Below are 20,117 nucleotides of genomic sequence, written 5' to 3' on the forward strand. Positions count from 1 at the left end.
AGTGAAAAAACGCGAAAAAACTACCTGTAGACAGTATTCAATCAGAACATTTTATGTTGAAATCCAATCAGTAGGTGATACGTGTACAATATTTACCTCTCCTTTTCTTCGATGCATTTCTGTTAATTCCTCTTGCAATTTAAAAACCTTTTGCTCCAGCATACTGATTTTCTCGTTTGCCATTGGATTAGCAGATCCACTACTGAAAGTAATTTTTAAACATCAACAAAGGACAAAAGAAAACACTGTGTGTTATAAATGGTAGAGGAATTACTACTGATGCTAGGGTAAATATACAATATACAGCATATCAATTAAACTAGACCACGTTTGATACTGTTATCCTGTATTTACAATTATTTTTAGGTGGTTACATTATTGACTGATGTTTGTAACAGCACAATTAATAGACTCATTTAGAAAAGATTTTTATAGACTTTTCCTTCTACACGATACTATCTATAGGTCATTCTTCAAGATTGCCAAGCTATTCCCGGGAATGACCGATTTTCGGAATTAACGTACATATATAATATAAAGGAGACTAGTCATCAAGAATTAAAGCCATTACGCTTTAGTTTCTCTTACCTATTTGATCTGCCAAGGGCATTTTCCTTTTCCATTAAACAAAATTAAGAAAGCAAATAGCATCAGTGATTCAGTTATAGTAGCAATATTTGCACAGGTTATATATCATACAAATGTTGTCGGTATAGTGAGGCTATCGTATTTTGTTGTAACTGTATTTCTACATTAGGTCGATTTCGCAAGTATAAAGTAAAATTATTCAGAAATTTCATACCGTACTGTATTTACTCAGTAAGTAAGCAGTTTAGTACTCTTTCTCGGTGTAAATTATTTTTAAAAATCAAGAATAAATGTACGCTAACCGATATAACTGATATCAAAGCTTAGTTAAAACAACTAGCACGTCTGTTGTATCCATGGCAAACGTGCACTACTTTACGTATACGTATAAATGGGTCAAGATACTAGTTACAAAGAAAATTTAAGATGACAACCACAGATTGGTGATTGTTCTATTTATCGTATGGCTAAGGCATGGATTGATTCCAATCTATCCATTGGAAGAATATAGCGATTATATTCTTTTGACGAAGTAGTATGCTTGGAGTTAATACCATTACCTGTTCCAATTGTGCCTTTATAATTTCTAACTTGACATTCTGGGCTTTTAATGATGCAGAACTTTCAAATAATCGATTATCTATAATTAAAAACAAATCATTTCAATATTACCGGCAAAAAAAACAGCTAGCGATTCGATGTCCAAAAAACATGGATGCTGCCAAGTCGTTTTTTAGGGTAAAACTAAACGGAGTAGGGCTACTCAAGATAATAACCTTTTGCAGTAATATCCTTGAAAAGATGGTATCAAGACATAAAATGTCTGCAACTAAAGGCAATTTTACTTTTATGTGATAATTTAAAATTCTTATCTACGGTAAATTCACCACTTTTTCGCACTCAAGGAGACGTAAAATTAAATCAGACATTATTGTGGGATAGTATCCATTTAAAGGTGGCAATCCATGATACTATCGAGGAATTCTAGCGTGCAGTCAAAAATCCATAACAAGATAATCTGCAACTATTCAAGCTGTTTATTGAGAATATTATATGATGTTGTCATTTTCGTTGGGCATGCTACAAATATACTGGCTTTCTCCATTCCGGCGTTCATACGTGTCAGTAGGACATTAGGAAAATTATGATCCTATCGGGGATACTACTGCGGTACGATCTCAGCTGTCAAAGCTCTCAAGCACATAAGCAATGCAGCATGATAGTAAACACTGGTCATTATCTCCTTATGCATTGGTTGCAACTATTCAAGCTCATTTCAACTCTAGTCCGTTGTACACATCAAGCCGATATGTTTTGTCGAAATAGACTAGATACTGCCTGGATGAATTTAAGGTTCTCTCTTGGCAGTATTGATCGAAGATAGCCAAGTCTTTAGACAGTACCTCATCTTTCCATCGGCTGTTGATGTGCCACCATGAAATCAGTCTAATCAAAGCACTCGAATTCCCAGTTTCAATAACTGCACAACTTGATTTATACCCTAATTTCTCAATTTTATCATAAATGAAAGCATTCTATAGAGAATTCAAACATGGAGGACAAGCACAACGTTTAGCATGATCATGATCTATTGATAATTATAACATCCTGTACTATCGCTGGTTGTTATGATGTTGGCTTTCGCTCATGCTAGTCCAGTATTAGTGGTAAGTACTCATAAAGACTAGTCGATCATTCGTCCGATGATTGATGTCGGATAATTCAATCTCAAGTTACTGTGGTTGTATCCTGCAAGTCTAATATCGCATTTCCATCCGTATTTGAGTATGAAACATAGAGGTACTGCTATCCCTACAGTGATTTTCATAGTGGATCCAACAACAGTTGGAAGTACGTCAGCGATCCATGTTGTATCCATGGAAATAAAAAAGTACAGTAGCAATTACAACTCGATTTATACAATTTCTACGATTCCATCATGAAGTAGCGCCAATCCTGATTAGACCACATTCAGAGACGTGGTTTTTACCTTTTAATCCATTAGAGACTGGTTGCACAGAATCGTAATATGTCAAAATCAGCGATATTGGTGTTCTACAGTAAGTAAGAGGCTACCGGCCAACTTTTCATGATCATGTGAAGAAGCTTGTTTTCAATGGAGGCGCTGCTGTATGCTCAATTGCTCATCAAACGAATAAAAAGATCCTTTTCAAATGCTCAAGATTGATCACCGCCATTTCTACACGTTGTTCATAGTCAAGATTATTGTATTTCTGTTGGGAATGGCTGCCTACAAGTCTTGATCATTTCAAAATGAAATTAAAAGCAGTCGATATCCATTCCTCTACGGCAGTCATTATTGGTACAAGACTTGCAAGTGACAGCCTTTCGATCACGGCTGAACAGAGTCGTTTGAAGGTGTAATTAGCTTGACAAAGTTAGACTGGATTCAGTGAGAAAACTGAAGGGATTCAATTGCATGATGGAAAGGGTCGTTGTAGGGTAAAATGGAGCAACGATTAGGGCTCTCTATTTGGTGTAATAGAGAAGAGTAAAGCCTTGTTTTTGAGTAAAAAAAATGACCATACGCACGTCGACTGGTCTACAGTACTGAGTAGTGCAGTATCGCTATGGTTGAATGAATGCTTTGATGGTCATAAGTGGCGGTTGAACAAAATCTGCTACGTTAAGCTAAGATTCGATCAGAAGAAAGAGTACAATGAGGATCAAGGACAGTCCTTGATCTATTTTGAAAGGAAAAGGACACAAAATAGCCCTGGGAAAGTGTGATTTGATCGCTAAACATAGTTCAACACCTTGGCAGAAATGATGGATTGAAGACGATCATCCAAGTGGATTGCCTATGCATATGTGTCGTCATGATTGTCTCCAATAACGTGAATTGCTTTCAATTGAAGATGATTTACAATAAATTAAGACGATAGAATACAAGTTCAAGCCTTACGTGCAACTATCACATCGGAGAAATAACCACGTTCAATTTTATTGCGTTGTTGTAAGCGTTCTAGAATTTGATCTTGCCAATTCTCACTCGCTGAATTCGCCATCTTGATGGAGTGGATTGAGCAAATGACGCAAGCGCACCTCCTTCCTTTGTACAGGTCACCCTTTGGGTGGCGTCTTGCTGTTTTTACCTTCACCCTCCAACCCCGAGTGAAGCCAAAGTGAATGAGACGTGATGACTGTATGAAGCGCTTCGTTCGTTTTCTATTTAATGGAAAGCTGCCTTGTCAGTCATCCATCCGCTCTTCCTGTCAGCTCAGTCTCATTGAACTACAGTTGACTACTGTATGGGTATTCGATTTATTTTCTCCTCAATCGAAAGCGGCCTTCGATCTGTCCAGTCTTCTGTCCTTCATGAAATTCGACGTTGATCCGATCCGGTTCTGCTCCGGGCCTCGGTCCGCAGAGGTACAGTGCAAAGTACTGACTGGTCTGACGAGAGCTACTGTACACTGTACACTGTACTCTCCAAGTCTCTAGTCTGGACGGAGAAGAAGTTTTGCTGATGTCGGTGCAAGCAAATGTCGAAAAATTGAGAAAATTTGCGAGTTTGTGCAATTGATTTTCCATTTTCAATTCAATTTTATACCACAACGAAAGAGAACGAGTTGATTGACAAGATTCCGTCGTCGAACTATCAGTGCAGTACTCAGTGTACGCACTGTACAGTACTGTACTGTATTGACCCATCCTATTTCGTAGCATTTGTGCCTATAAAGGGAGTTGAATTTTGGGCAATTTTGGTACAAGCAATTGTAGAAAAGTGGCGAGCTGGTGCAATCAATTTTGCATTTTCAATGCAATTTTATACCAAACGAAACGGAATGAGTTGATTGACAAGATTCCGTCGTCAAACTATCGATACAGTACTCAGTGTACGCACCGTACTGTATTGACCAATTCTATGTTGTAGCATTTGTGCCTATAAAGGGAGAAGAATTTATTTTTGGCGATTTTGATACATGCAAATGTAGGAAAGTGGCGAGCTTGTGCAATCGATTTTCCATTTTCAATGCAATTATATACCAAACGAAAGAGAACGAGTTGATTGACAAGATTCCGTCGTCAAATTATCAGTACAGTACTCAGTGTACGCACTGTACTGTATTGATCAATTCTATTTTGTAGCATTTATGCCTATAAAGGGAGTTGAATTTTGGGCAATTTTGGTACAAGCAATTGTAGAAAAATGGCGAGCTTGTGCAATCGATTTTCCACTCAATTTTATACCAAACGAAAGAGAATGAGTTGATTGACAAGACTCCATCGTCAAACTATCGGTGCAGTACTCAGTGTACGCACCGTACTGTATTGACCAATTCTATGTTGTAGCATTTGTGCCTATAATAAAGGGAGAACAATTTATTTTTGGCGATTTTGATACATGCAAATGTAGGAAAGTTGCGAGCTGGTGCAATCGATTTTCCATTTCAATTTTATACCAAACGAAAGAGAATGAGTTGATTGACAAGACTCCTTCGTCAAACTATCAGTACAGTACTCAGTGTATGCACTGTACTGTATTGACCAATTCTATGTTGTAGCATTTGTGCCTATAAAGGGAGTTGAATTTTTGACAATTTTGGTACAAGCAATTGCAGAAAAGTGGCGAGCTTGTGCAATCGATTTTCCATTTTCAATGCAATTTTATACCAAATGAAAGAGAATGAGTTGATTGACAAGACTCCTTCGTCAAACTATCAGTGCAGTACTCAGTCTACGTACTGGACTGTATTGACCAATTCTATTTTGTAGCATGAGTAGCTAGGAATAACTTTATGACGAGACTAAACTGCTGTACTGGAAAGCTCCAAGCTGATTTTTTACTGACAGTACAGTATACTGAAGCAGCGTTCATTGCCATGGACATTGCACACTGTACACGAATAGTACTACGCTACTGTATACTGGGAATTGGGACAAAGTCGCTGTCATGGCGAGCCAGAGCATTGCAATGGAAGATCTTTGGAATCTGTCAGTCATGCTCTTGTTAGAAACTTGAGCTATGCAATGCCAACCCATGATTAACCCGCAGTCTAAAGCTGATAACTCTGGTACCAGCTATGCTGTACTCAAGAATAGAATTGTTCCTATCCATTGCACAGTATCTTAATCATTTGCCAGCTATTTTGCATCCAAGTCATTCTCCGCTCAGTAATGCAAAGAATCGTAGGTTCTCCTCCATTTCTATCATCGGTACTCTTCACAGTGAAGGCTTGCTTCCATGCTAAACCATTCAGCATCAAATGTCCTAAGTCATAGAAGAAAAGTATCGGTTGTCTTGCATGATTGGGATTCAGTGCCCCTTCCTTGCTAGCCACAGTCATTTGCATACAACTCGCTCTGCATTCCCACTGTTCATGAACAAGTAGCACTGCGCCTCCATGCTCAATTGCTCGTGTAGGAAATTAGATCGCTTTGCGGCGTCATAATCGATCATGGATCGGTAACCTTCACTGTTCGCCACCGTCATTTTGCCTACTCTGCACTTGGCTAAATGCCTTGAAGAAAATAAATCAATATCAATATAGGGTAATAATATTGTCATATTGATTAACTGTATACTAGTGTACACTGTACAGTATAGAGAGCACGAGACGGATATACGTACTACAGGACCTGAACCATTTCGAGAGCGAGTTCGGTAGTCCAAGCCCATCGTCAACATGCCTAAGAAAGGCCAAGCTAAAGGTAAACCTCCATCAAATGGAGAAAATGAAAGCAATCATTGCATCTACCATTTTTTATAGTCTATAAAATAGACCAGCAAGATTGTCGTTTGACGAATGTAGTCATGGAATAGGGCTATCGTAATCAAATTGATAGGAGCTATTTTTATTCTAGATTTACCTTTGCCTACATGACCAATTTTGGCCCTTGTTTGCAAGGATTGAATTAGGTCATGCAACGATCGTAGTTTTGTTATTTTACGATCAGCCAACCACTGGAATAGCATGATACTACGCTACACTACTGTCGAAGTAATCATATTAAACGTAGATGGTATCAATCGAGTTGTTCAAACTCTTCATATCATAACATTGACTGCATGACAGACGTCATTGCCAATGCTACACAAGGTGTTTGGTTAATGAACGCAACCAGTTTAGTCGGTTGGCAACGCTGTGATGAATGGCTTGAATTGAATTTGATATTGCATTTTGTGTATAGTCTATCTTATAAATAATAAATATGCTATTTCTACCCTGCATATATTTCATCAAGGCAAAGGGAGCTCATCCACTAGTGCAGCAGAATCAGCTACATCTTCCGATAAGAAAAAGGGCAAGAGTAAAGGTGGCACTGCTGTAAAGGTAAGCCTACGACAAGAAACCTTGACAACGCTGCTACGCCATGGCATCATGATGCAGTAGCATTTGAGTGCATTCGATAAAATGGTCCGTAGTGTTTTATCGATGGCAGATACAGCGTGATTATTAGAATGGCTCTACTGACGGTGCTGTAAAATAGAAGATATCTGCAATTACGTATAGACTGAAGCTGGGCTGCTACCCATTGAAGGATGGTTCATTGCATTCACATCTCTAAAATTAATTGACTATTACAAATACAGTAGTTCATTCCACTAGTACACCTTCAGTATTCTCTTATTATACGTACTAGGTTCGACATATACTATGTGAAAAACACTCTAAAGTTATGGAAGCTATGGCCAAATTAAAGGAAGGAATTGCTTTCAATCAAGTAGCTACGCAATACAGTGAAGATAAAGCTAGACAAGGGGTAAGCAAGCAACACAAAATACAGCATAAGATAGTCTTGGACCTAGAACGGGCGATAATTACTGTAGTGTTACATAAATCTCGTTCAGTAAAAATAGATGGCAAATTTTTAGTAAATAGTTGTAAGTAATCAAGATATTGATAGTCTTACTTGTTATACTAGGGTGATCTAGGATGGATGACTCGGGGATCAATGGTAATAAGTTTGCTATACTTACACTTAAATTAGGCATTGCTGTCATGATAACAGTTGTTGTACTTATCTAATCCGTTGTTGCAATGCAGAAATGTACTTTAGCCGATTGTCATCTTTTTCTTTGGCATTGTGAATCATTGAATCGAATGAATAACCTAATTAAAATTGCACTGTGGCTACAAAACCATTTTAACTTGCAGCCTAATTACTTTTCTTTTGCATGATTGAGGAAATAACGCAACATGTAGAATTATAATGTCTAATAGATATGGTAGCTTTCTGTATATCTTTCTAAGCAATCTTCTGCATGTAACTGCTTAGGTTGGACCATTTCAAGAAGCTGCCTTTAACTTGGAACCTAGCACGGTAGCCAGTCCATCATATACAGACCCACCAGTTAAAACTAAATTTGGTTACCATATCATTATGATTGAAGGGAAAAAGTAGAATAACTACATGAGTGCTAAATTTAGGCACGTCTTTTTTAAGCGTTGTATATATATCGTAAGATATTATTTGTAAGCAGTCACGATGTGTTCATTTCTATAACGCAATATCTTGTAAAATCATGGTAGCGTCAATTTCAATACCACACAAATTTAGAGATGTTTGGTTTATTATTGCCGCCATGGCATGGATGCTGGCACAGTGAGATAATGTTGATATGCGAGAAGACGGATATGGTGGCTATTCTACTTTACCTTCCGAAATTGAGGAATAATTGACGTTGACATAGACGATGCTAAAATGTGTGGTACAACCGAGAACACAAAAATAGTATTTATTTTGATATCAACGCCTCAAAATAGGCTTCCCAATAGAGTAGAAGATGAAAACTATCCCTTATTGGAAATATTTCTATTTAGGATTTTATTGAACTAGATTAAAAAGAATAAATGATTACAACGTTCAGGATCAACTCTAATAAATTGATATTATGCCATTTTACTCTAAAGTTTATATACGTGTATTTCTTCGTCGCATCAAAGCTTCTATTTCTGTCTTTCCATATGGAAAGATTGAATGTATTTTTCAATTGTTGGCAAGACTACAACGTTAGATTAAAATATCTAGCTAATTTCTACTAAGACCACTTTACAGTTTTGAGAGAGGAATAAATAACGAGTGGGATAATATCATCTCTGTAACTTCTCGATGAAATGTTTCAGCCAGTGTTTGAATATCTGCCAGATCCAATTTAATGTACTAAAATACGAAAGTTAGGAGTTAATACCTCAAGCCATTTCGTATCTAACCTGAGTCATGGATTTTCTATAGAGTGTATTACTATAAAGTTTTAGAAAAATTATGTCTGCTATAATTTCCCTATCAAGATCGCGCTAAAGGTTACATGCTCATCGTTAAAATGCCATATTAGTATCACAACGCCCTATTGCAAACTATCATGCTATTGACTATATTTATTGTTCGATGATATACCCTTTACGCGTGCTAAAATTAGAAATTTTATTAATAAAAAAGGCTAATTTTTATCGATACAAGATACAGCTGAATAATGAATCATTAAGAGAGTGAGCATAACAATGTAGTAAACTGTTATTTAAACTGAACGTGAGAATTTTAATATTGTGGTTATATCCTGCCAAATAAATATCTCCAAGTAGCAGCATTAACAAAAATTGAGTAAAAGTATATTCAAATATCTCCTTTAAAGTTTGGTAGTTAAGATACAGAATCAATCAATTCTATTACTTATCAACATAAAATAGGTTCAATTAACAATAATTATAATTATCAGAAAATGCCCTGTTGGGTTGATATCTGACCTCTTTTGTAGATCCCTTGAGGAAAGTTGTTTTATTACAGTAGTTGATTTTGATCACTTTTTAAAGCTTTTCGTTACATGAATTAGTTAAAAGCATTATACTTTTGTCTTTAAGTGCAGTAAAATCATATTAAGTTATTAGTAGCAAATTGTGCCTAGTAAACACAACAAGAACGTAGCTTCCATTTTATACTTTTAGCAGATTTTGAGAAGCAGCCAGTAGAAACATAGATAAATAGGAACATTCAAACTGAAATATAAGTTAATATTTTTGTCTTTTCAAGTGCAGTAAAATCATTCTTTCAAGTTATTATTAACAGATTATGCCTGGTTAGCACAACAAAGAAGTAGCTTCTATTTCATCATTTTTAGTAGATTCAAGAAGCAGCTAGCAGAAACATAAATAAATAGAAATATTCAAATTGAAATATAAGTTGAAAAAGGTACTATTTGACAATGGAAAGGAAATAGCAAGAAAAAACGTTTTAAACATAGGATAGTAATGAATAGCTCGCAGTCGTTTCAGGAAAACAAATAAGATGATTCATTGCTATCGTCATATTAGCTGTAAAATGATTAAAATGATTCATTGCTGTATTATTAGACTAAACATGGTACCAATTGGAGAATCTAATTAAAATGAGATTGAATAGTGATAGTCACAATTCTATTATACCTAAAGTGATCCGTACTTGTAATTTATTTAATATAGCAATGAAATGCAAGACTAACAGTAAGTAAAATCATTTCAGAATGATAACATCTGTGATCGCCATTCTATCAAGGTTATTCTGCATAGTTGTAGTAAGCTAATACACCCATCAAATAACTCCCTTGGATAAGAGTACATTACTCAAAGCAATTACCTAGATAGTCCCCACGTCGGGCCAATTGGTATAATCCTATTGAGGTAAGCTTATGACTTCAACAAGAATTCTACAGCCATAATTATGATTTCGTGGAAGCCATTTGGGTAATGGATATCTGTTGAACTGATAAACACGTACAGGTACGAAGTACTTGCACTCGCGCTCTTTTACATAGGAAGACTTGAATTATAGAAATGAAGTAGAAGACTAAATAAAATCATTTTATAATGGTAAGATCCATAGCCTCCATTCTACCATGATAATTCTGCATAGTTGTATGCTTTGAATTAGAGTACATTTATTCGAAGTGGTTACACAGAAAGCTCAAATGCCAGGCCAATTGGAATACCCATGCTGAGGTAAGATTGTGACTTTGGGAATTCTTCTACCGTAATCATGATTCCGGTATGGTTATTTTGGTAATGGATACTTGCTGTGCTGATAAACATGTACTTGCACTGGCGCTCTTTTTTATAGGAAGACTTGATCTTGGCGATTGCACAGGGGTAGAACCCACACGATGTCGACGACGTGGTAAATCTTTTGTAGGTCGATTACAAGACAAGTATCGATGGATAAATAACTTTAGTTTCCGTCGTAAGATACCATTAGTAAGTGTATATAATATAGGATTAACTGCCGTATTTAAGAACGTAAGTAAATAAACCATTCTCTGAGTAGAAGGTGGTAAGAATTGGTTTTGTGTTGGAGCAGACGATTCCGCGATGGCGAGTACCAATAATGGTACCCAACATAACATATTAGTGCCAACAATTAAAGATGTCGTTCTAATAGATTTTTTCAGATTTCGATCTTGAAAGTAACCAGCTACATTTTTACTGTAAGCAACAATAAAAATAACAATGTAACAAGTGATAGTTACGCTAACACCAACGATTAAATAACTACTAACAACATAACCATAGACATAATTGGTTGTGTTGACTCCTTTGACATCTAAATTACACAAGACACTAAATCGATACCCATTTAAACCCACAATTTTGCCTAGTAATGGCATAGTAGCATAGCAAAAAGGAACAAGCCATGCTAGAACAATTTGAAAGATGGCTTTGTTGACGGTCATTCTCGAACGATAAAAGAACGGATTAGTGACTGCGATACAGCGATCAATGCTAATAAGAGCAGTGGTAAAAAGTGAAGTACCCATAATCCAAATCAGGAGAAAGCCTTGAAAATTACATAGTCCTTGTGATAATTGATTATATACGTAGCACATATTGGTTACAATAATGCTTGGCAAGACTAACAGCGCACTAATTAAATCCGTCACGGCTAAATTGGCAATAAATAGTGTATCTACATCTTGTTTTAATGATGTCCGACAGACGATGGTTAAGCAGAAAGTGTTACCTAAACCAGACACGATCATAATGATCACAGCTCCTGGAATAAAGTAATATGTAAAAGCATTAGATGGTTGCCATTGATCCAATGTAGTAGCTTCCGTACTGACATTGGTAGTAGTGAGATCAATCATGATGGAGTTGGAATAAAATGATTCCAGATGAATACCACCCTAGGTAAAGACTACTGAGTCTTACGGTATTTTGACAATACTTGGCAAGGACCAAAAAAATAGTTATGATCGCGCTGCATAACCAGCGCATAAGGAGCAGTAAAGTAATATTTTCTCCGTTATTGTTCTATTCAGTTTACTCTTTTAGTAGTGTTGCCGACTAGAAAGCAAAAAGAAGAAATTAAACTACTGCTATCATTAGAAATCTCAATGTTATCTGTACTAAACTAACCAACAACATAAATATATAAATATATATATTATATGATAGATATAACTGCTACATTCATAGGTAACAACGTGAAAAATTCAAATTCTTCTCCAACTAGAAATCTCGATAGCATCTGCACTAATTCAAGCAATACGATGTAAAAAAAGTGCAAATAGCGCTAAAAATTTAAGAGTTATTACCACAACGAAATTAAAGATAAAAAATAGGAAAAGTGCATACTTAGTTATGGCTCCTACTTTGCAAATACTGTAAATGACAAGAAGAAATTTCGATATGATCTGTACTCATCTCAGCAATTACATTAAAAAAAAAATGGATCGGATAACGATGGCTGTATTACAAAAGTTTCGCACCAAGAAAGCCGGAATTATTGTTGAATCTCGACAAAGTAATTTAAGACTAGAAGAAGATTTCACACTATTGCGTTGAAGTGCAAATCGAACACTGTTTATATGGCAAAATTTTCAAAATTTAACGTTAGAAAAGTATTACCAATACAACATAGAGATCGCTTTTATTTGTATTATCGCCAAGGTATGATTATTACCATGATATCATTGGACTTGGAGACCTGTGATGGGGATACTACTAATTTTGTTTTACAGCGGTAGTTATAGTCTTACGATGAAAAAGCAATTTATAGATGGAGTTACTGTCTTATACTGAGAGTTTGTTTGACTTTATTTACAGATTGATATTATTCAATTTCCAAATAAGCACCTGTACCATGTCAACAAGAAAATTTTTTTACTCGTAATTGCTACTCAAAGAATATATTGCTACAATACAAAGCATAGTTGCTTTAAAAGAGTTTAAGTAGCGTATGAGTTAAGGTACGCTAAATGCAAGTAAAGGAATAGATCGTATCGAATATCGATGTCAGCAAAGCTTGCAATTTACTAATTTTGATGTTATGGGATGTTAATATTAATTAATCCTAAATAAAAGTGGATACTACTATGGCTTATTTTAACGCAACTGGAAAATGACATTTCCAAAATCCTAAATGAAAGACTGTCTTGCTGTATGTGTATCTTATGGAATTTGAATTGCTGCTCATGTAGGACAAATCAATGAGTCTTCCATTAGATTAGAATTCCGTATAAACTTACTGAATAAATGTATTATTCTATCCCTTCTATAGTAAAGAGTAGCACCCTTGCTTTTCATTTACCCTAGTCGGAAACCTTATGCACAATTTGCTCACTGTGAACGACATTCTTTGGGCAACGAATATCGGTTTTACTTTGGATCAGCGAATTGATGGAGATAATACTGTATATCAGTATTATCGGAACAGAAATATCGAATTACTTTCGGTGTTGAATGTCAGATACCAATTTTAATCATGATTTAATATCACATAATATCCCACTCGATGTTGTCTACGTGAGCGTGAAAACATAAACAAGACTTAATATATTGCCGGCACAAATTCGTAGATATTCAATACTGGTATTGTTCATATTCTTATAAATAACAAACATTTATTACTATTGAGTGATGTATATATATTATAAATGAATGAGGATGCTAACCCAATCGATTTCGATGGAACGAAAATCGGGCTTTAGAATCGTATTAATTATGTCGGAAATGGAGAGGTACCGGTATAGAAAGGTCAACTACGGTGGAATAAATCGGTCAAGCCCTTGTATATTGTATTGTATCAATTTGCATGATAGAACAAGCTTAAAAACTAGCTATAAACACTTGAAAACTGTTGGACGTGATGGTAAATAGGCTATTTAAAATAGCCATTTCATATCATACAAAAAAAATTGTAAAGGTAAAGAGTCAACATTATAAATGGTTAATAAATTAAATAAGTCAAGTTGATTGTATCCAAAATGTATTATTTCAAATTAGACGTTCTCTTCACGATACTATAAGGAAACAAGAATCAATAATTAATTAAAGAACATTACAATGGCCAGACTAAATTTATCTTCGTAGTTCTTTTAGTGAATTGAAAGAAGATATAAAACCATCAACTATTCCCTACGGTGATCGCTACGGTACCATTTAGGTGTACGAAAATGATAGTGTTATATTTTATTAAACAGATCATTAAGAGAAGAAAAATACAGCTACATAATGCAACCTCTATCGTTTGGGGTGAAATTAAGCTGTTTATTATTTGTGTTGGTTTTGCTTACTATTTGACCTAGATGAATATCTAGTACTGCCAGTTCAAGATGGATTGCCTTCTTTTTATAGATTGAGTTGTCTATAATACACTGGTATGGTTATTTTAATTTTAGAGAAAGAGCTAAGATTCTAAATGCTATCCTGATGTTGAGTATTCGATTGGTAAAACTATCATGCCTATAAAAGAAAAGCATGTAAATGAATGCTATCGACTTTATCTTTTTAAGGAAAATCGATTGCAATATTTGAATTTTATGTTGCTCAGTGAGAAAATGCGATATTGCTATTAATTATTTTTAATAAAGTCAGTAAATTGCAATAGTCAAGCTCCTGTTGCCATGCGGATATTTTAAAAGTCTTAATTAAATCAACATCATTTTATAACATAGAATAGATTATTTCTTGGCTGTTGGCTCTAGATTTGTTGCTATGATCTACTAACTGATTTCATTAATGCAATTCTAATAAATTAGATTACAATAGAGTTTACGGCTGATCTAGACGACAAATTAATAAAGTGTAACTTCAGCCATATTATTAAGTAATACAGGATCTGATAATGACGGCAATGATTCTTTCAATAAATTATTCCTGAGCGAACAACATAGTAAATGCCTTACAAGTTTATAGGATGAAGAAATAAATTTATTAGGCAATTATTCTACTAAATCTAGAGGTACGATCTTTTTACTGTTTTGGTAGTAAAATAAAGATACTCTACCGTTACAAATTCGAAACTTAGCTGCTAAATAAAAATGAAAAAAGGAATTTTCTTAAATTGGTATGCTAGTGCTAATTAATTCGAGCAATTGTTGCACTGGTAAGGGAATAGTTAGATTTTACAATAATGATTATATTGTCTTTAAACTGGTGTATGCTAACAAATTAAAGAGCCTAAAAAGAGATTCTCAAATATTATGGAATAGTCTAAAAGTTGAAAATGGAATCAATTTTACCTGGAAGATACTTTTGATTCAGTAACTTGCGAACCCAAAGGCTAGCTTGAGAGGAATTACTGACGCGTTCTGCTAAGCTAAATAGATAAATGGTTATCGCTTCAGTTGATAGGCAGATTATGATAAACTAGGCAATGATAAACAGTAGTTGAATAAATAGAATTAAAGATTGCGATTAATTCAGAATTTAAATAATATCTTGGTATGATGGTAAGAATACTCACAACGGATCAAAGCTCATAAGTGACGAATTAAATATTAGTGATCAATTTATATCTGATTCTGGCGATAATTTATTTGGTTACATTAAGTACAGCTTGTCTAACCTATGCTAAATATAGTGTGATCGGATCATCGGGATTATAATTATCGAAAGATCATCAATGCACAAAATGGGGTTATTATCAATTTATGTTGACAATACAAGGATTAATAATCCAATTAAACATTTGTTATTCATAGCGGAGGTTAATGGATTACATCTGCTATCACGTATTATTTCAAATGGAAAGAAGCAAATAGCTATTCGCCGATACTTTGCTTGAGCTACAATAGCAACTGGTGAAATTATTTCTATGCAATACAATAGATACTTAACAGTCCATTTTAGTTGATCAATAAATATTAGCTATATGATATTAATAATTATTCTTTTTGACCAATAACTCTTAATTGAATATCTCTACATTAAACATCCTCTAAAAATTGCTTGTGCATGAATAAGCACGATAGAATTTTTAACCATTTTAATTCAACTAGGCCAACTCCATATTGAAATAATTACAGGTTAGTATTATCATTTATCAATATGGCAAGGTACCGGTATTATTACTGTTAAAATTTTGCAGATATAACAGGCATATACTCTAACAAGTAAATACATAGGGTAAAAACTTATCAGTAGTCATTTAAGGTCTTGATCTTTGTACAATTTTCTTCACTTATAGTTAAGACAAATGATCGATGATCATCTAAGTGAAGGCCTATAAAAGTATTGAGTGAGCGACCATCTATCTGTCACTTATATTGAATTTGAAAACTTGGGGTAGAAAAATTAAAAGGCAATACTTAACCATTGAAGTGAATAAATATGTTACCTGGCCGGCAAGCAGTCATTCGATGTCACTTTCTACTAGTTTAGCGGCGCATTTGTTTTAAATTTCTTATCTGCTAAAAATGCGCAAGAATAATATAGCCCAAAGATGATCAAGTTGCTTATAAATAATGCTATATTCTACTTTAACCCTCAATAATTACTAAAGACCTGTAAGCATGCCCTTAATCAGCCAATTATTCGTGTTACCATATAATAAAGTCAATTTTTCGTTTATTGTTTTATTTCTTTGATGCACGTGAAATTTTATTTAGTTGATTTGCCGTCTAAATTTATCCCGGGCGAGGCGCTTTTCAATGGCGATTACCATTGCTACATTGTTATTAATTTACGGAACAAAAATACTGACCAAACCCTGACTCAGTTATGCAATTATTACTAAACCCATGAACTGAATAGAATGTTTAGGATTAATATTACCTGAGCAAATAATTTATTAATTTTAATGACCATTTCATGAATAATTTTTTCGTTATAATTTCAGTTAAAATTCTATACACTAAATAATTTTAAGAGCTTTTATAAAGTTTGATTGTTTTAATGAGTACCTATAGGTTGAATTTAATACGATTATCCCTTTTATTAGAGATCTATAGCATTAGCACATTGCAATTCATTATAAACATGTTTAAACACCTATTTGGCGACAATCGCTTCAACACAGAATGAGACGTTTATCCGACATCATAACTACAGTAACCTACAAGTACCAATATATCAATTAGTCTTAAATTACAAAGTTAGTTTCGACTTCCTATGGTAAGATAGTAGTTCTCCTATTTTAGAACTGATCTTATTTTACTAAATTTTGGCACATGATATTGTTGATTTTTACTTTAAATTATTTAGTGCCGAGATATGAATAGTGCTGTAATTGTCGTCGGTCTCATTATCATCAGTTCTCAATGAGGTGTGACGCCAAGATGTAATTACTGCCGAGAAAATTCTCTTATATAACATTGCAACATACTACCAGTCTATCTAGTAACTAAATTATCATTCTGTATATCTTCGTAGTCTATCAATTGTGCTGTAATTTACGCCGGAACCACCGTTGTTAAAACTGTAGGTAGACCTAATTAAGAGGGTGTCGGCAAATTTAGACATACAGGCAATTACCGTGTTATCCGATAGACTTGACTGTCGTGTTTACTTCTAAATACGGTATAGTCTATTTTCAGTAAAAGTATTAGTTTTCACTAGACTGTAGCATAACTCTAAGACTGTAACATAACTCTAAATATGTATGATCTATATTTAACAATTTATTCTGTGGAAATATCTTGTACTCTAGCTAAATTCTACCGTAGCACTAGCTTAACATACAAGTAACTTATTTTCATGAATCATTCGCGCCTATAAATAATTTTCCTCCTGCTGTGCTCCTAACTTTATAAAAGCTATCTTCTTTCGTCTATCTCGTTAGTTAGTTCTGGTAGTTACATGGTAAGCTTGCATGCTTTGCCTATTCTACACTACTATAGTTATTCGACTAGTCACGTCGTTACTTACACGATAATCTTAGACGATTATTCTCTTATACTAGCTCAATAAAGATTACTCTTCCGTGAACTATTTTATTGCACTTTATTGCGACTGATGCTGAACTCTCAACCTCCCGAAACATCTGTAAGACAGTGTAATATTGTATTCTCAGTTGATGATATATTTAGTAATGTCTACCGTAGGTGTTGTATTCAACATGTGATAGATATTCTAGTTAGAAGCTTAAGTATTAAATATAGCTAGCTTAGTAGCTGTAATCCTTTTGAAGAGGAGCGCTACAGTGCTCACACTAGAGCTTCACATGAAAGGTGTAAACTAGCCTGTATTTGAGATGCTAATACTGAAGTGTGTAGTAAGTAAGGCGGAAAGGTATATAAGCGAGTAGTTTAGTAAAGTAAGATAGTTCTTTCTCGTTAGAGGTCCTCAGCTAATCGATTACGTTGTATCTTCGTAAAGGAGGTTTTGTTTAATAAATCTTAATTTTCTAAAGTTTTGAAGATTTTTGATCTATCAACCTCACAACATCACATAAGCGGCCAAAGATGTCAACCATGGTGGCTATTTTGCCAGAATAATATTAATCTAATAGTGTTCTCTTTAGCAATATATAGTGTGGGAATCTATTACCTAAACCGCTTCTATCGGTCTAATCGAAGACGACGTAGATAAACTTATAGATAAGCTGCAAATCAGAGCTTGCTACTCGTAATTACTGGTTTCTGAATGAATTTTATGTCATCTTTATATTAAAATAAGAGTGTGAGGTTGATTTCAAGAATCTATAAGATTTATTGAACAAAACCTCGTTTACAAAGATACAACGTAATCGATCAGCTGAGGACCTCTAACGAGAAAGAACTATTTTACTGTTCTAAACTACTCGCTTATACACATTTCTGCGTTAACAATCTTAGCACCTTACTTACTACACACTTCAGTATTAGCATCTCCAATACAGGATAGTTTACACCTTTCATGTGAAGCTCTAGTGTGAGCACTGTAGCACTCCTCTTCATAAGGATACAGTTACTAAGCTAGCTATATTTAATAATAAGCCTCTAACAGAATATCTATCGCACGTTGAATACAATAACTACAGTATTACTAAATATACCATCAACTTAGAATACAGTATTACACTGTCTTACAAAGAGTTAAAGATCATTCCATGATCATGAAACAAAATCATCAGTGATTGTAGATTAAAGATAAAGAAGTTGGCATTCACTTTTAATGCTTTTTTTTCCCCCTCTATTCACATAGCTATATATAGCGCTATGCTGTAATTAACAGTAGGTAAAATCTAGCAGATGAAGTTAACTTTATTACAGCAATGCTTCTCAGTACTAGTATTGAATACTAGTTGATAAACTTCGATATGGTGATCCATGACAGGGTCAATTATTGGAAGTTCAGCGATGACTAGGTACTGTAGACTCGCGATGTAGATATTATGTAAGTTTCCTTCTCGACAGATATGCATATAAAGTGGTGTTGGACTGCTCTTTATGTTAGCAACCACATAGCAAATGATTGTGTTGGTATTTAGCTGGTGCTTGTTTAAATGAAATATTGTACATTCCTCGATTGGATTTTCAATGCTTACGAACTAGAAAATCCGATTTGGATAACGTCCTCTTCAAACAGAGCTTTAGTGGATCTAATATCACTCTTTTCATTCCATTTTATAGCTCTAACATCGATTATTACACTAATTTCATACAGTTTACTCGCCCTTAGTACCAATTTAAAAACTGCAATGCATCTTAATCTTAGGAAATTTTCATAATATCTTTGGTAAAGTAATGTATTAGCTAACTCTAAGTTCTAACCTTGACAAAAGTTAATTTCTATCTCCAAATCGACACATTAGTGCGAATATCATGGATTAACTGATAATTTCATACTGGGCACAACGTACATTAGATAAAAATTAGCAAATAAGACGGTTAAGCATGCTATCATTATCTCTACGATATTATTGCCATGGTATATTAGAAATTATACGGTATAGGGCATTCTAGTTTATTGCGATACGTCGCTTTCAGTAATGTATGCAGATATATGATATTATCAAAGATCAAGATTCATTTCAATTTAATTATTTTATTTACATAACTTTCATGATGATTAATTATATACGATAACGATTACTATGATAGATTGCAACGAATTAGGTAACCATTCCCATATTCAATGGCATCGGTATGGCTAATGGGTCGAACATTACTTACTTTTACTTGGCTAATTTAAATTATTTGATTTGTAATGAAAACAGCTAAAGCAATATTGTATGCCGTACGACTACTTACGTCAAATAATGTTTATTACCCGCTCGAAGGATTCGGTTAGTACTGATATACGTGTTTGCATTCCGGATATTTTTGTTTATCTTATAGTAATATGCATATTATCTTCTATGTATTAGTATCCTTAAAAGTCAACCCGAAA

The 20,117-nt window shown here is 34.4% G+C and overlaps 2 protein-coding genes across 2 annotated transcripts; one reads left to right on the forward strand and one right to left on the reverse strand.

The window, feature by feature from the left end:
- Positions 1-6,239: 6,239 nt before the first annotated feature.
- TRIADDRAFT_51090 (uncharacterized protein) lies at positions 6,240-7,959 on the forward strand (the record flags this gene model as incomplete). Its single annotated transcript, XM_002117600.1, has 5 exons — positions 6,240-6,264; positions 6,799-6,887; positions 7,198-7,317; positions 7,480-7,512; positions 7,834-7,959. 5 exons carry the CDS (start codon positions 6,240-6,242, stop codon positions 7,957-7,959), a joined length of 393 nt encoding a protein of 130 aa, XP_002117636.1.
- A 3,214-nt stretch (positions 7,960-11,173) lies between these two features.
- On the reverse strand, positions 11,174-11,569 carry TRIADDRAFT_7431 (uncharacterized protein; the record flags this gene model as incomplete). Its single annotated transcript, XM_002117621.1, has 1 exon — positions 11,174-11,569. A coding segment is annotated over one exon (396 nt), but the record flags the coding sequence as incomplete, so codon positions are not given.
- Between the last annotated feature and the right edge of the window lie 8,548 nt (positions 11,570-20,117).

This window comes from Trichoplax adhaerens, genomic scaffold, assembly GCF_000150275.1.
Source record: "Trichoplax adhaerens TRIADscaffold_26 genomic scaffold, whole genome shotgun sequence".
Taxonomy (NCBI): Eukaryota; Metazoa; Placozoa; class Uniplacotomia; order Trichoplacea; family Trichoplacidae; genus Trichoplax; species Trichoplax adhaerens.